The sequence below is a fragment of the Caretta caretta genome, chromosome 3 (assembly GCF_965140235.1).
Source record: "Caretta caretta isolate rCarCar2 chromosome 3, rCarCar1.hap1, whole genome shotgun sequence".
NCBI classification, from domain to species: Eukaryota; Metazoa; Chordata; order Testudines; family Cheloniidae; genus Caretta; species Caretta caretta.
Window position 1 is genome coordinate 195,940,557 of NC_134208.1, and position 17,056 is coordinate 195,957,612.

Consider the following 17,056-nt stretch of genomic DNA (forward strand, 5'->3'; position numbering starts at 1 on the left):
CTCAGGAGCTTGACAATGGCCTACAGAGACTTTCCTCAGTCTCAGTTGCCAGGTCATAGCCACCCAAGATGGCTACTAAAAAGTGGGGTTTATTACAGCTCAGACAATGTGCTAGGTTCCTTATGGATAGCTATTGGTAAAGGCAACACAGACTGGAGTCAGTACTGACTTTTCCAGTAACCTGCTAGGAGACCTCAGGCAAGTCACTTCACTTCTCACAGACTCTGTTTTGCCTCCTGGCCTTTGTCTATTTAGATTGTGAGCTCTTTGAAAGAGCTCAGTACGGGTATGACTACACTGCAATCAGGGCAGCGCATGTAGGCATACCCAAGGTAGCTCACTAAAAATTGCCGTGTAGCTGCAGTGGCATAGGCAGCAGCATGGGCTAGCCACCAGCATGTGCACCTAGGTTCCTGGGCAGGACTGTACTCAGGTAGCTAGCCCGGGCTGCCATGGCTACACTGTAATGCTTTTAACAAGCTAGTTTGATCAAAGCGACCTTGGATATGCCTCCATGTATTGCAGTTGCGCCTCCCAATTGCAGTGTAGACATACCCTCAGTGTATGTACAGTGCCTAACACAATGGGTCCCTGATCTTGGTTGGGGCACTACCATCATAATAATAATAATGATAATTAATAAATGGTAACTGCTATTAAGCTAAGGTCCATGCCCCAAAGGTGTTACAAACTAATTCCTGATCTTGCAAAGTTTGCTAGGGATAATGTTTATTACCATTCATTCATTTCCATTTATATAACACTCCTCCACAGCGCTAGATGCTCGGCATTTTAAAATTCCATCTCATGCAACCATTGCAGGATTGCTGGGCAGCCATTTTGGCTTGTGTTAGATACAGCTGTGTCTATAGATGCAAGCGAGATGATAACAACAGGTCAGGGAAAGTACTTGGAGGGACTTGTGGTTTGCATTCCCCCTCGCCCTCCAGTATTCAGAGGGTAAGGCTACCAGTTGTGAAGTGGGTTGGAACCTCAAGGTCACAAGCACTCACAGTTGAGCACTCATGGCCACGGTGCCTCCTGCTAGTCATCCGGGAATCAGCTCAATTCCAACACTTGGAGTTCCTCCTGCTGGCCGGTGTCTCTCCTGCCTCAGGCCCCTGTGTCCCTCCCAGCCCCTCGTGCCCCTTTTCCTTGGGGTTCTGCCCACTGCAGTACCCCCACACCCTGGGTCTCCCCACCCAGGGGAACCCCCTCCCCCTATGCCCACCTTGCTTCAGTGGCTACTGCCAGTCATCATCTAACTCTCCCCTTTCTCTGGGGCAAATTGAAGTGTGTAATGGCCACTCATCATTGGCAAGGGGGTTGGACCAGCTGCCTTTGCCTATCCCCGGGCTGCACCTCTGCAGCCCCAGTACCTGCTTAGGCCTTAAACAAGGCCTCAGCCTGGGGAATTGCCAGGCCAGAGCTCCCCAGCTTCTCTTGCCCTTCCCCAGCACTGCTCTACTTCAGGTACCCTATGCTCCCAGGCAGCTAGGCCTTTCCCACTCCAAGGCTGGAGTGAGACTGACCCAGCTCCTCCCTTAGCCCTTATATCCGGGCCAGCTGTGGCCACTTCCTCAATCAGCCTACCTTTCCCCCCAGGAGTGGGGTAACTGCCCCACTACAGTCACCAAGGCCACAGCAATCTTAGACTTCTCTGTCTTTTGCTTCCTAATGCAGATCTCACCCCTGTCATTCATATGGCTATCACGTCATTGTCCTTCATGCCTACTTGGAGTTTATACTTGATTTTCGCCGGGAAGCTTCACCAGTTGCAGAGAGCAGCTACCCTTCGTAGGAAGGAGACAGTCACCAATCCCTACCCTCAGTGATTTGCACTGGCAACAGTAATACAGCTCTTTTCATCAAAGCACTTTACAAAAGCAGGTCAGTATTATTATTATCTCCATTTTATAGTTGGAGAAACCAAGACACAGAGCGGGGAAGTAACTTGCTCAAGGTCACTCAGCAGGGGTATCCATTAGGCCAGGGTTTCTCAAACTGGAGTCCTCAGACCCCCGGGGGTCCATGAGGGTACTTCATGGGGTCCGCAGGCCGCTCTGATCAACTGCTCCCCCTCCCACCCTCAACTCCTCCCCCTCCCTCCCAGTGCCTCCTGCACACCAGGGAACAGCTGTTCAGCGGTGTGCAGAAGGCGCTGGGAGGGAGGGAGAAGAGTGGGGGTGGAGCACGCTTGGGGGACGGGGTGGAAAGAGGCGGGGAAGAGGAGAGACAGGTGTGAAGAGAGGGTGGGAAGAAGTGGGGTGGGGGTGGGGCCTTGGGAGAAGGGTGGCGTGGGGCTGGGGTCTGGGGCTGAGCGGGGGGCTTGGGGTCCGCGAAAAATTTTCAATCAAAATGGGGGTCCTTGGGTTGCTAAAGTTTGAGAACCGCTACATTAGGCCACAAATGAATTTAGTTCAAGGCTTTGCTTATAGTCCTCAATGATCAAGTCCTAAGGTACCAAATTGCCTCTCCACAAAGTCCTTCAGGCTGTTGCAATTGGTCAAGTTGTCCTGAGGTACAAGCTGGGGCAAGGCAGGGACAGTGCCTGCTCAGTTAAGGGATCCTGTCCCTGGCACCCCTTCTGTAGTATGTCTGCCAAAGTCCCCTCCTCCAGTGTCTGCATTCAGGACTTGGCGCATGGACCTGATTTTCGCATCAGCTCTCTCTCTCTTCCTTTTTCAGCCCCATGTCCTTTTTTTATTCTGTTTTCTTTGTCCGTTTGGTTTGGTTTGGTTTGGCTGGAGTGGTGGATAGCTGGCTGATTGGGACCAGGTGCGTTTAAATTATACAGTGCTCCAGATGTATAACCAAACAAATATGTATATATAAATAAATGCAAAGACATAGAACCAAATAGAGTACTCTCGTCTCCTTCCTGGAGAGAAAAAATCCTCCTCACGCTCACAGTTGGTGTCTGGCTGGAGTGAGCTGTCATTGGTAGCATTTGTGGCTTCTATAAAGTCACTGAAAACAAAATCCCTCCCCAAGAAGCGTATTTTTAGCATATTATGTACAGCGGCAACTGAGCATATTTATACTGGGGAAGGGTGGAGTCAGCCCCCAGTGCAAACTCTTTCCCGGGAGATCTCTAGCTATAAAGCTCTCCAGTTCCTCCCCGTGTAGGTTGCAAATCGAACTCCATGGCAGTGCTTGCATGTGGTATTGCCAACGCTGGAATTCAGGTCAGAAGAATCAGAATTCGGGCATCAAGAGATTAATTTCAGGGCAGTGGGGCGCTCAGGCTAGCTTGGCACATAGAGCCTGACGAGTTGTTACTGCTGGTCCCAGTGTATATGGGAGTGATGGCTGAACAGAAATCCGGATGTACCTCTTACCTTGCACTCCAGCTTCTGTGGGGCTGCATCATGCTCCTGTGCTGTCCGAGAGTCGCACCGATGTCACCAGAGAATGTTGTATCGTGCCACAGCTCGGGAGGTGCATTTTGCCAATGTTCTGGGTATGACAGGTGTCACCAAAGTCATTGTGGTCTCTAGTTCCTGCAGTTAAGGATAAGATATGAGCCAGCACAGAGCCATGCCTCCTCTGGAGACTCCTGAGCCTACATGCCTGCTACTGCACCCTTTGTGGGTATAGCTTGCTGCCTGCCCTCCCTGCCAATTAACTCCGCTGGCCAGTTGTGGGAAGGGTGGAGCCATGTCCCTCAACCTCCTGCCTGTTTCCTTTAGAGAACTGCGGGCACCCTGAAGCAGCTCTCCCTGCCCTTCCGAAAGCATTGGGCACTGCCATTCTGCCTGACCCTTACACAGGCTGTACATGGGAAAGAAGACACCACACCTTCCCCAATGCATAAGGGGAAAGCAGCACCTAGCCACAAATAATCAGTGGATTTTACTGGATCTGGTTAGTTTCACACTGTATTATTGAGAGGATATAAGATCCACAGAGATTATAAGCAAATGACCTGGAGGATGCCAACTCTCCTTCACTGATATGTCCTGCACTAACAAATCATGCTTAAACCTAGTGGGTAAGAAGAAATATTTGTATGTTGGGGTTGAAGAAGTCAAGAGCTTTCCCAGTGCTAAGTATTCGGATTGTCTGATTGTTTTCTCATTCTAATTACTCTGAGTCTCACCAAAATCCAGCTGTTTCTCTGAATTTTCCCAGATCTTTATTTCCGTAATGCTTTTTTCTCCTATAGAATTGATGAGCTCCATGGGAGTTCTCCGAATCATATAGGGTCTGATTCTGCCACCCTGACTCACCATGAGAAAGGATGCTAGAATTAGGTCTGTAGTATTTAATCAGGACCAAATCTGGCTGGCTCTTAGTTGGGTGGACAGTATGGGGGAGCGCATAAGGAATTCTGCCCTGGTGGCTTGTACAAGGACTACGCTGAATCCAGTCCCTCCTCTCAGAGGGACATATTCCTCTCAGCTCACAGGAAACCCCAAAGAAGGGCAGGGAGGAGACAGGAGGCAAGGCCATGCCTCCACCCCCTTACACACCCAACAGCGAAGCTGGCTGGTCACACAGGGTGTCGTAAGTTGCTTCCCATATGGGATGCAGTGGCAGGTGTGCAGCCTCTTCACAGCTGGGAGTTGTGGGAAGCATTCCATCAGGGACACTAACGCTGGCGTGGTGAGGCTCGGCACTAGAGATGGGTGGCAAATGGTTTCCTTGTCCCATGAGAGAGTTCAAGATTTCAATTCTGCCCCCCCCCCCTTCGAAACAGGATGAAAAGTCAAAATCTTGAAAAATGTTCACAAACCAATAATCTGAAAAAAAAATCCATTTGGGTCAATGCAAATGTGTTATTTGGATCATTTTGAAATGTTTCATTTAGATTTTTACATTTTAAAATCTTTTAAAACTTTTTGGGGTCTAAATTGATTAAAATTTCAAAATGAAAAGTTGTTTTGAATTGAAAAATGAAACTTTTCCTTTGTAAACTGTCAAAACGGGACATTTTGACAATTTCTAGGCTTTTGGCTTTTTCAAAAATGTTTTTCAAAAATGTTCGAAGGTGGCCAGTTTGGGTTCTCACGAACAGTTTCTGTTGGAAAATATCGACATTTTCCGATAAAAAGCATTTTGTTTGAAAATCTTTGACCAGCTCTACTCAGCACCACTCCTTAACCATCTTCTGTGCTGCAACAGTACAGTTTAGCCTGCAGGGAGTCACTCAGAAAGTCTATTTAAATGCCCTAGTTTTATTCTTTTTGGCTAATAAGTCCATAAAACAAAAACCACTCTCAATGGTTCCTGCTTGAAAAAGGGAGGGATCTGGCAAGCCATCTCTTTTTCCAGCAGGAACACTATGTTCCATCCAGTACTTTTATAGCAACAGAAATGCAGGGGTGACAGCGAAGATGAATGTGATCGTTAAAAGCCAGATTTTTTGGTTAAATTAAAAAAAGAAGCAGCTGTTTTTAAAATGGTGCTGGGATCTATGCTGTTTTGGAGTAACCCCTCCACTTTACATAACACATGGAGCTGTCTGACATACGGTATCATCCTCTTTAGTTATAATAGTGTGTTAGTGTCTTTTTTCCACTGAATTACAGAGCATTAGATTCATATATCATAGGGACAGCAAAATATTAAATAAGAGGAAGTCTACAAATATGCGCTTTACTAGTCATTTTCCCTATCAGCAAGTTTCGAGATGGGCAGCAGGACTCTGGGTGATATAACAGGTCTGAGTTAAGTAACCACAGTTCTGTTGTATAAGCTTTGCTTTCAAGATGCTTCAGCCAATCAGAGGCTACAATAAAGAATGTGCAAAACAAAGAGTCCATTCAATAACCACTAGCTTTCTAAGGAGGACATGCTGTTGATCTTCCTAACTTTGTATAAATCCTTCTGTACATAAGCCTGAAGGCACAATTCCTAGAGGCAGAGTGAGACTCCAGCTTGGAAAGTAGCAGAAGCACAGCTGAAAGACGTCCCAGAAATCAGCATTGGGAGGAACACTGTGAGTAATATTTCTAAATCTTCTAAACAACATAAATGACCTATAATTGCAGCTAGGAAAATAATGAAAACCTTTATTGTCAACAGTGAATCAAAGGGAGGCAATAGGAGAAAGGTGACTTGTGAAAATGTCATTAAGGCATAAATATTTTCCCTCCCAGATTTCCACAAGCAAATACTTATTTCCCCAGTACTCTCTAATCAAAGGCCTATTCCAAATATGCTAATAAAGAGAGCTCATGCTGGATTTTGGTCTCTGTTACACCATTGTAAATCCAGAATATCTTCAGTAAAGTTGAGGGAATCTCAATAACAGATTTATGCTGGTATTATCCAGATCAGAATCTTCGTCTTTTATTTAAATGATCTCCCCTACATTTGAAATCTAGGATTTTAATTGAAATAAATTGACAATAAAACAATCCAAAAGAAACACATAAGAAAAAAACTCACTTGGACCGAACAGAGAAAAAGCAAGTTTCCCCTCCCACTTCCCGATGGTGCATTTGGGTGTAGTTAAATCCAGGAACAAAGGACAGGACTCTAAAATTATCCATTCATGTGTGACCTGGAATTCACTAATTTAACCCTTATCAACTCAGAACCGTTCACTTTTTATTTCTATCCAGTATAGAAGGAATTGCTGTGCTGCCATTTATTTGATGCAGAAAACTCGAATAAAAAAAATCATATGCCCGAAGTATGGAAGTTTACTTTGATAGATGCCATAACATTTTCCCTAGATGTCAAAATACTTGCCTAAAAGATATTATTTGAGAAAACGTCAGTTATATTTTCAAATGCCTCCTTTAAAAATTGATGTATAGGTTTTAAAATCTATAAAATACCCAGGAGCTGTTAAAGCAGTTTAAATCTTATTTCTAGCCAATAGATGGAGAGGTAATACCATGGTGAAAATAAAAGATTACTTTGTAGGATTAAAGACTCATAGACTTAGAGATTTTAAAGTCAGTAGATGAACATGAAAAAGCTACACTTTGAAGGAACTGGTGTGAAGCTGGAGTAGAAGACTGAAGTAGTGTAAAAACCTAGAAAAAAGCAGGGAAAATGGCAGGTTTGCCTGATCCAGTATAAATGTGATTGTGATGTAAAGAAGACAGATTTGCAGATGTTTGCTAGTTGTTTCGTCCATAAACACACTCACAATATGTCTCTGGGCATTTCTAATCTGTAATGTCCTTCCTCTATTGCTCCTCTAAGTAAATGGGTCCATGCTGTCAAGGATGCTGGTGCTCTGACCACACTCGGATGGTCCATTTGAATTTTTTAGTCTGCTGAATGTGCTGCCCTTACTACGTCTCCTGCTCTGTTTCTCCATTCACTTGGTGTCCAGTCCTTCACTCTGAGTAGTCCCACTGACGTAATGGGAGTACTTGTGCCCACCCTCCCCCTGAATAGCAACCTGGGATACGTTACATTTGTCTTCCATACCCACGGAATTGCTGCGAGTTACAGCCACTTACTTCACCATCTACAAGCATGTATAGCCCATTTTTGGACGATGTTACACCAGCCCCGCAGGAGGCTGGGCCGCCTTCAACAATCTAAGAATGAGGGGATTAAACTCTGCTTGGCTTCCTTCTGTTCTGATTTTCCTTTTCTGTCCGACAGATGTTTACACACAACAAACTGAAGATTTTCGTAATGCTTCTGGCACTGGCCACTTACACAGCCATGGTGGGGCTCAATGCTGGAGCCGGTTCAGGGGCATTCAAAGGTAAACACTATCAGATGTTTCTGATTTGACTAGGTGCCTCTCGCTCCCAGAACACACGACTGCTTGCGTTTTGAAGCCTGAGCTCCTCCAATTCAGTAGTTTTATTAGTCAGGCACCTAATGGTAGAGATTCTCATGCTTTGCCTGTCCCACTCTGTCACCGTTTTACCCTCTGCTGTTTCCCAGTCTTTTCCCCATAGTAAGAGATGGCCCTAGAGCTGCCTTTCCCCCAGAGCATACTGGGGGGCATTTCCCAGGTTCAAAGAGTCAGCATACTCCCTACTACTAGGCCCCTTGATGGGCTATAGGGTACAACCTCCTATCCCTCCATCCTGTCAACTACACTGGCTGGTGTGTAGGGGGTGGTGACATACCCTGCCTCCTCCCTGTCCCCTTTGGGATGCCATGAGCTCCCCAGAGGAATAGGGAGGGAACAGCCTCTGATTTCTTCCCACTGCTGGGGGCAGTTCCGCCTGGTTTAGTTTCCTTTGACTTCAGGGGGCTTTGGGTCAAGCTCTATGTGAGAGGTGTACAAGGAAAGCCCCCTCTCACCCTCCCACAAGTGAGGGCTATACAGCACCTGGACCCAGTGACTTGGCAGCAAGAAAGGATGAGCTTCTTCTGTTACTGCTGCCTGTTTATAAAGATCAGTGCCGCCAATTCCCAACTCCAACAGAGTTTGTCAGCTCTGCATATCACGGCTCACTCCCAGCTTTGTCTTTCAAGCCTGACTGGCTTTTCTGGTTCTGTGTAGCTGTAATTCTGTTCTCTTTATATAACTTGCTCAAAGTCACACCTGGCCTTCATAAGCGAGGATCATCACATATTCAGTGATTCTGCAAAGACAACCCCATTACAACACAGGAATCATTTTGACAAGAGAGTCCAATCAGCTCTCACAGATGTATGCTGATGCAATGAGTAAAGCCTGAGAGAGGGCGTGGAGAATTGTGGGCTCTTTCCATTACTTGTGTGCAGTAACATGTTTTCCTGCAATAACCTTCATTGCTCCAGGTGTATTCCTAAATACTGTTGGAAACATCTCAAACAAGTACAACACCGACTTCACACCAGCTGGCTGGGCCTTCCTCATCTGGAATGTCATCTATGCCTGGCAGTTTGCGTGGCTGGGTTATGCACTGTCAGGAATCTGCAGAAGGTATTTTTTCTCCATAGTATTTGAATGCAGGAGTCTCCGTCACATACTACCATAGCTGAGCTGACCCTGAGTTGAGGATCTTTGTCAGTTTTTTGCCTTCTGTTTTCTGGTCCCATGTGAATATTTATTATTTGTATGTGCATGGCCCTGTGCAAGGCATAAGATACAGACAGGACCTGCCCCAAAGTGCTTGCAACCTAGACAAGATGGACACCCAGGAGACACTGGGCAGTCCAGGGGAGGGACTGGCTACGATTGTTTTTATGTATGTCTCAGTATTAGCCTTGACTTGCTGCTTGTGGGCATGGTGGAAAGAGTGAGGTCAGAGGTGGGATTTGAATGAAGATGGGGTGATCCATCTGTGATGATCCCTTGCCCCTAACTGTCTCTGTGATACACAGCTATTTTAGTACCACTGCCTTTCCCACTAAGGGGGCAGCAGGATTACCATGGTCAGAGATTGGCACCAGTGCACCATATTACTCAGCTGGAGTGCTGGGAAATGATACACTGTGATGCTGCTTTACCAGAACACACAGAGCCTGATTCTCATGGTGGTGTAAATCAGGAGCAAATCCATTGAAATCAGTGGTGTTACACTGATGTAGGAAGTGGTGGAGAAGAGCCACAGTGTCGTTTCCACAACACTCACGGTATAAGAGTCTGCAGACACTGAGATCTGCGTTTACTATATACACTGGCCCCTGGGGAGCTTTTTGAGTGGGCAAGAAATAGCCAGGCTAAATGGACTAGCAAAGATCTGTGGGGAAATCATGTAACAAAACTTGATTGGCCTGATTCTCATGGCAGCCCCTTTCTGCTGACAGTGGTAGAATAGGGCCATACTGTAAATGAGAATGAATCGCTCAGCTCTGCAGTTCCAGACTGTGCTGGGAGCCAAAAACGTTACTGGTAGCAATGCAACGACATATGTGAAATGAGCTGGTGTGCTCAACCCTAGCTAGACAGGTATGCAGCTCACAACATGTTGCCATTACTGACACCAACCTCTGCACAGGGTTTTCCCAGTCTCAGTGGAGAGGCCAAGGATGCAGTAGGCCTGAATACTAAATGAGTCTAGGACACTGAGGTTAACCATCAGCAGACACACAACCACTAGTATATATTGCATAATCTCGATGTAGTTGGTGTGCATAGCACACAGTGACATATCATGGGATATTATGAATGAATTAAATGGAAAGCATGCTTTGTAAAGCCACGAGGCCAGATCTCACTGACACCAGTGTAAAACAGAAAGTACTTCCTTCACGTCAATGGGCTTCAGCCAGTGCCAATCCACTGTAAGTGGGAGGAGAATCAGACCTGCAATGCTTGATCTTCCTGATAGTCAGTACTGCTTTCTCCAGATGCCTGCTTTTCATTGGCAGGAATGAACTTGGATGGGTCTACACAGAGCCAGATTTACTGCCAATATCGTTCTATCTGGTGTGGATACTGAACAACGCCATTAATGTTGGATGGCTGTTTCTGTGGGACCGAGAGTAAGTGACTGTGAAGAGAGGATTTTTGCAATCCGCTCCTTGGGCCTGATTCACTGCTGCATTACACCATTTTCACCCCTGTGTGACCCCTGCGAAGTAAACTGAGTCACATTGGTGTAAAACTGCCTAGGCCAGGGAACCAGGCTTTATGTCTTAATACACTTGGACTAGACAAAAGGAAGCCTTTATATCATGTTTGTTTTGTGTAATGTTTGCTTTTGGCCCATGAGTTGGATCTGTGATATCTAAATCTAAAATCTCTTCCAACTTGCCATTCCTGCATACTGTCAATATAAGCAGGAAGCTAGGATCAGTCATCTTGTACCACTCTTCATTAAGCCAGTTAATTTTGTGGCTTTTGGTTATTTTTATTATCATAGTCATTTCACGGGTGCAGCACTGCAGTCATATTGTCATTGGCTGTCAGAGGAATGCAGTTGCTAAATACGAGCATGAATTGTATAACAAAGTAAAACAGCTATAGGTTAAGTAAAGGCTACACGTAATGATTAGCTCTGTTAAGGGTCATTATGAGTCCAAGAGTAAGGCTATAAGGTGAGGGATCCATTGCGCTGATATGTAATACAATTTAGCTAAAATACTGTATCACATGTGTTTTCCCCCGAGGTATCTCATTTCAGCCCTGGTTCTCCTGGCAGTCCTCCCTTTTACCTGTTACGTTGGTCTCTTCATTTCACACCGATCCTTGCATATCCATGCCGTTTGGTTCCTAAAGTCTCACAAAGCAGATCTGTGGCTCATCCGAATTCTGGTATGCTGTGTGTGAGCACTGTTATTTATAGGAAAGCTACACAACCCACGTTCATGCAGGGTTAAAGGTGGCGAAGTTCAGATGCACAATGTCGTTATGATTCCTACCCCAGTGTTAACTCACACCCCTTGCACATATCTTCAGGCTTCCCTTGTATCTCAGTTCCTCATCTGTTGACAGCATAGGAGTCAACAGGAGGAAGATAAGCCCCTCATCTGTTTCACGATGCTTCACGTATAGACTGACAGTCCAGATTGCCCCCAGATAGTCCTTAATCCATTAGACCATTATTAAGAATGTATAGCTGGAGTGGAAACTTTTCTTCTGCCTTTTCCTTTTGTTCCACGCTCTGGATGAAAGGGATTGATCCCCCAACCTTTAGAACAAAGATTCTCAAACAGTGGTCCGTGGACCACCAGTGGTCCGCGAGCTCCATTCAGGTGGTCCGTAGATAGTTCCCTCTAAGGTGGGGTGAGAAGAGGGGAGGGGGGGAATTTGGGACACGCAGGGCTACGATGGCGAGAGCAAGAGGCGACTTTCGCCAAGTCCAGGTCTGCGGTTGCTGGGGAGAGACCCCCCCCCTCACTTCCCAGCCTCAGCTCTGCAGCTGCTGTGGTGGAGGAGAGACCCCCCCTCCGTTCCAGCCCCAGCTTGGGGGCTGCTGCGGTGGGGGATAGAGGGAGAGACCCCCCTTCTTCCCAGCCCCAACTCGGGGGCTGCCGTGGCGGGGGAGAGAGCGCACATCCATTGCATTAGAAAGGTAAGACTACTGATATTAATATAGGTGTTGTGTGCTTTTATTTGTAGAACAAAAAAACATTAATTATTATAACTTTTTTTATATATAGCACTTTTATCCAAAGCGCTTTACAATAGTTAGCTAATGGTACAAACACCATTCGGAAAGAGCATTAAGTGGTCCGCCGAGACCCTCAGCAATTTTCAAGTGGTCTGCAAAAAATAAAAGTTGGAGAACCACTGGTTTAGAACATTGGCTGTTTGTGCTCAGTACATTGCACAGAGGCAATGATGTTGAATATCTTCAGCCACATGTGATCCTCCCTCCCTCCATCTCCCCACAGCAGAAAAGAGCTCCATACCTGCTACCTCCCCTCCTTACCCTCCTCCCCGCATCCCCCACCGCCGAGAAACCCTACACCCCCTAGCTGTCTGGTCTGCTGTAACCCCTCCCCTGACTGAAATGTCCTCCCTGACCCTCCCCTCTGATTGCTTGATTCCTAACCGGGAACATGCAGTGGAAAAGTGGGTTGGGTGAGAATGCAAGTCTGAGACCAGGGAGGATTTCTCAGCAGCAGGCAGTCTGTAAAGATGAGGCTCTTCAGATCATAGTCCTGACCTACCCCAGATACGCGTTCCTGCCCCAGCCTGTCTCCCCACCACTTGTTATAGTCAGATCCCAGGACGCGTGATCCATATACAGGCACAGACAGCGAGTCAACTCTGAGTTCAGCATTTGGAACTATCGGCATCACACCGACACTCAAGACGATGAATCCATTTGGCTCAGTGGTTACAAAAGGTTCATTAGGAATTACGTAGTGCTCTTTATGGCCCAAATTTCACTCCATGGAACAAGCCTGAATTTACAAACCCAGGCACAATGAAGGGTGAGGGTGGAGAACTGCACCTATTAGTAAGGGATGGACTCCATCAACCCAGGCTGTGGAGGGGTAGTGCAGCCTCTATACAACCAACCCTGAAGCTGGCGCACTACCATATCAGGGCCCAGTACTGAACCCAGGTCCACAAAGTCCTGAGGCAGCATCCTTAGCTGCAGCCCCTGACCAATAGCTTTGGAGCTGAAGGCCTACAGACCCACAGCAGCCATGGCCACACCATGGCCTAAGTAGCTGGACAGGCAGCAGTCTCCATGGGTACTTGGACTATATAAAGGCCCCAACAGGAAGAGGAAGCTGTCTGAGCAACACCCTGTTACCTGCTGCTGAGACCGCCTTGCCTGTCCCTACCTTACCGCCTTGCCCCCACTGACCTGGCCCCTTCCATTGGAGCTTCTGGCTGATCCCTGTAGAACTCTGACTGTTGACCTGGACAGTCTCTGATATGGATTGACCTGCTGGCTACCCAACCACTGTGCACACTTGCCTACTGCTTTGGACTGCCCCTTCACCTGCCTTGGCCACTGGGCATTACATCCCCTCCCTGGAGGGGTATGGCTGAAGATCTGCATAGGTGTGAAGCCACCAGCCTTACTTCTTCCCATAAACCCCTCTCTGCAAGAATGCTGATGGAGCCACTGTGAAGCTAGGAGTGTACCTATTAAGTGGGGCTTCCTGCATCCTGCACCTACCCCAATGTGCCATACCAGTGCCAGTTTAACCACCCATTGGGGCATGGAGGGGTGGCAGGTGTGGAGGTGTACAGAATGTTTATTTCTCATCATCCCTCAGTGTATCATTATTCTACATGACAGGTGCAAAATGGGATTGCACTGTACGCGACATGGACCACAATTGCCGCTCTGCTGAATTTTGCCGTGGTGCTGATCTTCAGTGGGAACGTATCTAATAAGATTGCAACTGCAACCTCTCTGGCCATCCTTACCTTTGAACTGGTAATATGGTAGGTGACACTGATAGGCTCTCGTTTGTCCCTAAAAAAATCTCCGGCCATCTGGATCCTGCTCACTTCTTGACTCATAGTGAGTAGCATCAGGATCACTCTCAGACACTATGATTAGATATTTGCTGGACCATGTAGGAGAAGGGGCCTTATCAGCTTTTTCAGTGACTGAACACAAGTGGAGAATGGTAATTCTGCTCAAGGTACTGGAGTGGGGCAAGTTGAAAATTTACCATCAAAATTGTTTTTCAACAGAAAATTGAGTTTTTCAACAAAACAAAATTTTCTGCAAAAAGGGTCAAAAAACCATAAATCCAATAAACAGAAATATATCAGGGTTTGGGCTAGATATTTTTATTTGGAAATGCTGCCACAGTGCTTCATTGGAGATGTAGTCTGACCAGGGAGCCCAGCCTATATAGGAGAATGAGAGCTTGAGTCACCCAAACTACAACTCCCAGGAGGCACCGCGGCAGTATTTCAGAAACAAAACGTTTTGGTTTTCAGCCAAAATTTTTCAGTATTGGAATTTCTACCTAAAAATAGAAACTTTCCATGAAAAAAAGTGGACAAAAATGAATTTTATTTGTTTTTATTAGTTTCCATGGAACCCCCACCTTTTTTGACATGCTCCATACTGGAGCTCTTCTCAGGCTCTGAGAAGTGACAGAGATAGTCTAATCCAGCCTTGGCAAACTCCATGCGTGTTCCCACCTGCTCCCTAAAGAAGTTGTCTGGGGGTGGGGGAAAATCCACTGACAGGATGTTCATTTTTTTGCCACCTTTATTTCCTCCTAGGTTTTCTCTGGAAAACTTTGTGCTTGACAAGTATGTGCGGTATAATCTCACTGTCTACCCCGTGGTCATTGTAGCACTGACTGGCATTGTGTGGAAGAACTACTCCCCTTCATCTCCAACTGACAACAGTGTTTTTACAGGTGGGTCCTTGTAATGTTTAAGCTCATTTTATCTAGAAGAGGCCGCCGCTCTCTTCTGAATGTTTCCAGCATGTCATTCCCCCCACGTCTTTGTGGGCAGGGAGAAGGTCCTTCCTGCTAAAGGGGACCTTTAAAAACCAACTAGGGATTTATGAGACGTCTTTAATTTTGCAGAGTGAGAGTAGAGCGAGGCAAGACCCTTAAACTGCCGTGATTGCCCTAGGGCCTGCTGTGCTCGGGGTGGAAAGCATACCCTTAATATCACTCCAGTTCATTTGTTAGTGGGGCAGATTCCATCCCCTCCCACTCTCCATCACCACCTGCGGGACGCTAAACGGATGTGTTCCCACGATGCAAGTGGGATAGGACTTGGAGAGCTGCCCCAAGACGTCTGCGCCCCCGGAGCGCCACAGGAGCTCCCTCCACTCTGCTGCTGAGGAGGGTTTGGGGGTGGGGAGAGCCACGGGGCGACGGGGGCAGGGGCAAGTCTGGCAGAGCTCAGCTACACAACTCACCGAGCTGGAGGTAGCATGTCCGCCACAGAGGATGAGGTAGCAGCAACAGCCAGAAAGCAGCTCTGCTGCCACTCTGTGGCCTGGGAGAGGGTTGCTTCCGATTTCCTCAGAGCCCCAGCTTGCACACTCTCCCGTTCCACTCAGGCTGGGTCTATACTTACAGAGTTTTACTGGTGTCATTCTGTCAGTTAAGGGTATTCTCCCCATACCCCATATAGCTCTGTTGGTAAAAGCTCTACTGTAGTGTTGATGCCCTTTTAGTGGTATAAATGCGCTTCCGCCAACAGAGCTTATGCTAGTTTGGGAAACCGGCCTAAACACTAGCTTGGGTACCAGTTTTGCAAGCTGTCAGATAGGAATGTGAAGAAATCGCCCCCTAGCCTACATCGCTGTGTTGGCAGAAGGCCCAGCGTAGGCACAGCTATACCGGCAAAAACCGTGTTTTTAACTTATTTCATTCAGGAAACTGGTATAACGTATGCTGGCAAAAGAACTCTTCTGCTGATCTAAGCTGTGCTTCTACTAGGAAAGTTTGCCAGTATACCTGTACAGGCAAACCCTCTCTAGTGGAGACAAGGCCTATGCTGCTTTAAGCCATTTTATACAGATAGTACTGCGTCTAAACTAAGAGGGTTTTTCTGGTATATATATATATATATACATACATACACACACACACACACACACACACTGGTTTTAGTTAAACCAGCACAACTTCTAGGTGGTGATAAGACCTTATTCTGGCTGAGGGGCAGGCTCTAGGGTTTGCTCACAGTAAATGTGAAGACAAGGTTTAAATACTTCAAGGGAGATATTGGGTCCTGTTTGGAGTTCTCCTCCTTTGCTGTTGTTGTAGCCTCTCTCCCAGTTACCCCCACTCTTGTAAAAAGACATAATTTATTTGCTCTCTCACACATAATAAAGGGTGCTCTGTTTCTTTTATAGTTGTGTTGCTGGGAGTGGCTTGTGTTACCTTTGTTGTTCAGCTGGGAATAGTCATATGGAGACTCTGTAGAAGGCCTCTAGTCCTGTCAGATTCTCCAGCCATGACACTGTGAAGTACATTTCCAAAGTGAAGACGTTAAGGGGGAAGATTTTCACAGCCATGAATGGGAATCATGTACCCAACACCCACGGCCTTGGTGCTTTGAAAAATCTCTGAAATGCAGAACAGTGAACACCACAAAAAGGACAATAAGGAGGTTACGATGATTTTGTATAAGCATTCAGGGTCTCCCTCTCCTTCCACTCTGATCGGTTACACTTACCCTACCATCTTTAATTTGACCACTATGTGTTTTTTTTTAAAAATGGTCTTTTAAGTTTATACCAGAGGAGCAGACGAACAGGTCCCTCTGATAAAGCCTAATGCACTTCTGGATAAATGGACAGTAGCACTTAGGTATGTCCAGCCTGAGGCAGACCCGTGAACACAGTTGCCACACTTACACTTTTGCACAGACGTTATCTTTTCCTGTTTTTTTTTTTTTTAATGGCTGTAAATAAGCAATCCCTCCATGGTGACTGAAATACTAGAATATGTGATGTTGTTTACTAGAACAATGGATGAAATTTGTGATGCACTTCTTGTTTCCATTCCTTCACATTTTTTAAAACACTAAAGCAACTAATGACATCTATATTTTCTGCTAATAAACCATTTATACAAACACCTGCTATTAAATGTTTATTCCCTGACCCTATAAACACTAAGGCACTGAGCTTCCAAAAAGCACTGCATGGATAGATGATCCCTATATCTGTGTGGAGTCCCCTGAAGTCAATGGAGCTCTCTGTGCTTGCAAGATGCCACCTTGTTACTGGATTAGGGCCACAGGCATGCGAGTAACTTGATACTGCTAAGGAGTCCCTTTGACCTCCTGTGC

At 46.4% G+C, this 17,056-nt stretch overlaps 1 protein-coding gene across 5 annotated transcripts in view; it reads left to right on the plus strand.

Annotated features, from left to right (window-relative positions):
- The window catches only part of LOC125633423 (uncharacterized), a 63,116-nt gene extending 46,274 nt beyond the window's left edge, over positions 1 to 16,842 (plus strand). For 2 of the 5 annotated variants that reach the window (XM_048842693.2, XM_048842691.2), the window contains 9 exons: positions 1,684 to 1,890; positions 5,844 to 5,944; positions 7,576 to 7,681; positions 8,695 to 8,839; positions 10,231 to 10,344; positions 10,972 to 11,116; positions 13,569 to 13,717; positions 14,516 to 14,655; positions 16,116 to 16,842. In XM_048842693.2, the coding sequence (XP_048698650.1) occupies positions 7,576 to 7,681; positions 8,695 to 8,839; positions 10,231 to 10,344; positions 10,972 to 11,116; positions 13,569 to 13,717; positions 14,516 to 14,655; positions 16,116 to 16,228 (912 nt within the window). In that variant the 5' untranslated portion in view covers positions 1,684 to 1,890; positions 5,844 to 5,944 and the 3' untranslated portion in view covers positions 16,229 to 16,842. Of the gene's footprint in view, positions 1 to 1,683; positions 1,891 to 5,843; positions 5,945 to 7,575; positions 7,682 to 8,694; positions 8,840 to 10,230; positions 13,718 to 14,515; positions 14,656 to 16,115 lie in introns of all 5 variants that reach the window. The other 3 variants (XR_012667865.1, XR_012667864.1, XR_012667866.1) reach the window with 3 other exon arrangements.
- The last annotated feature ends 214 nt before the right edge of the window (positions 16,843 to 17,056 follow it).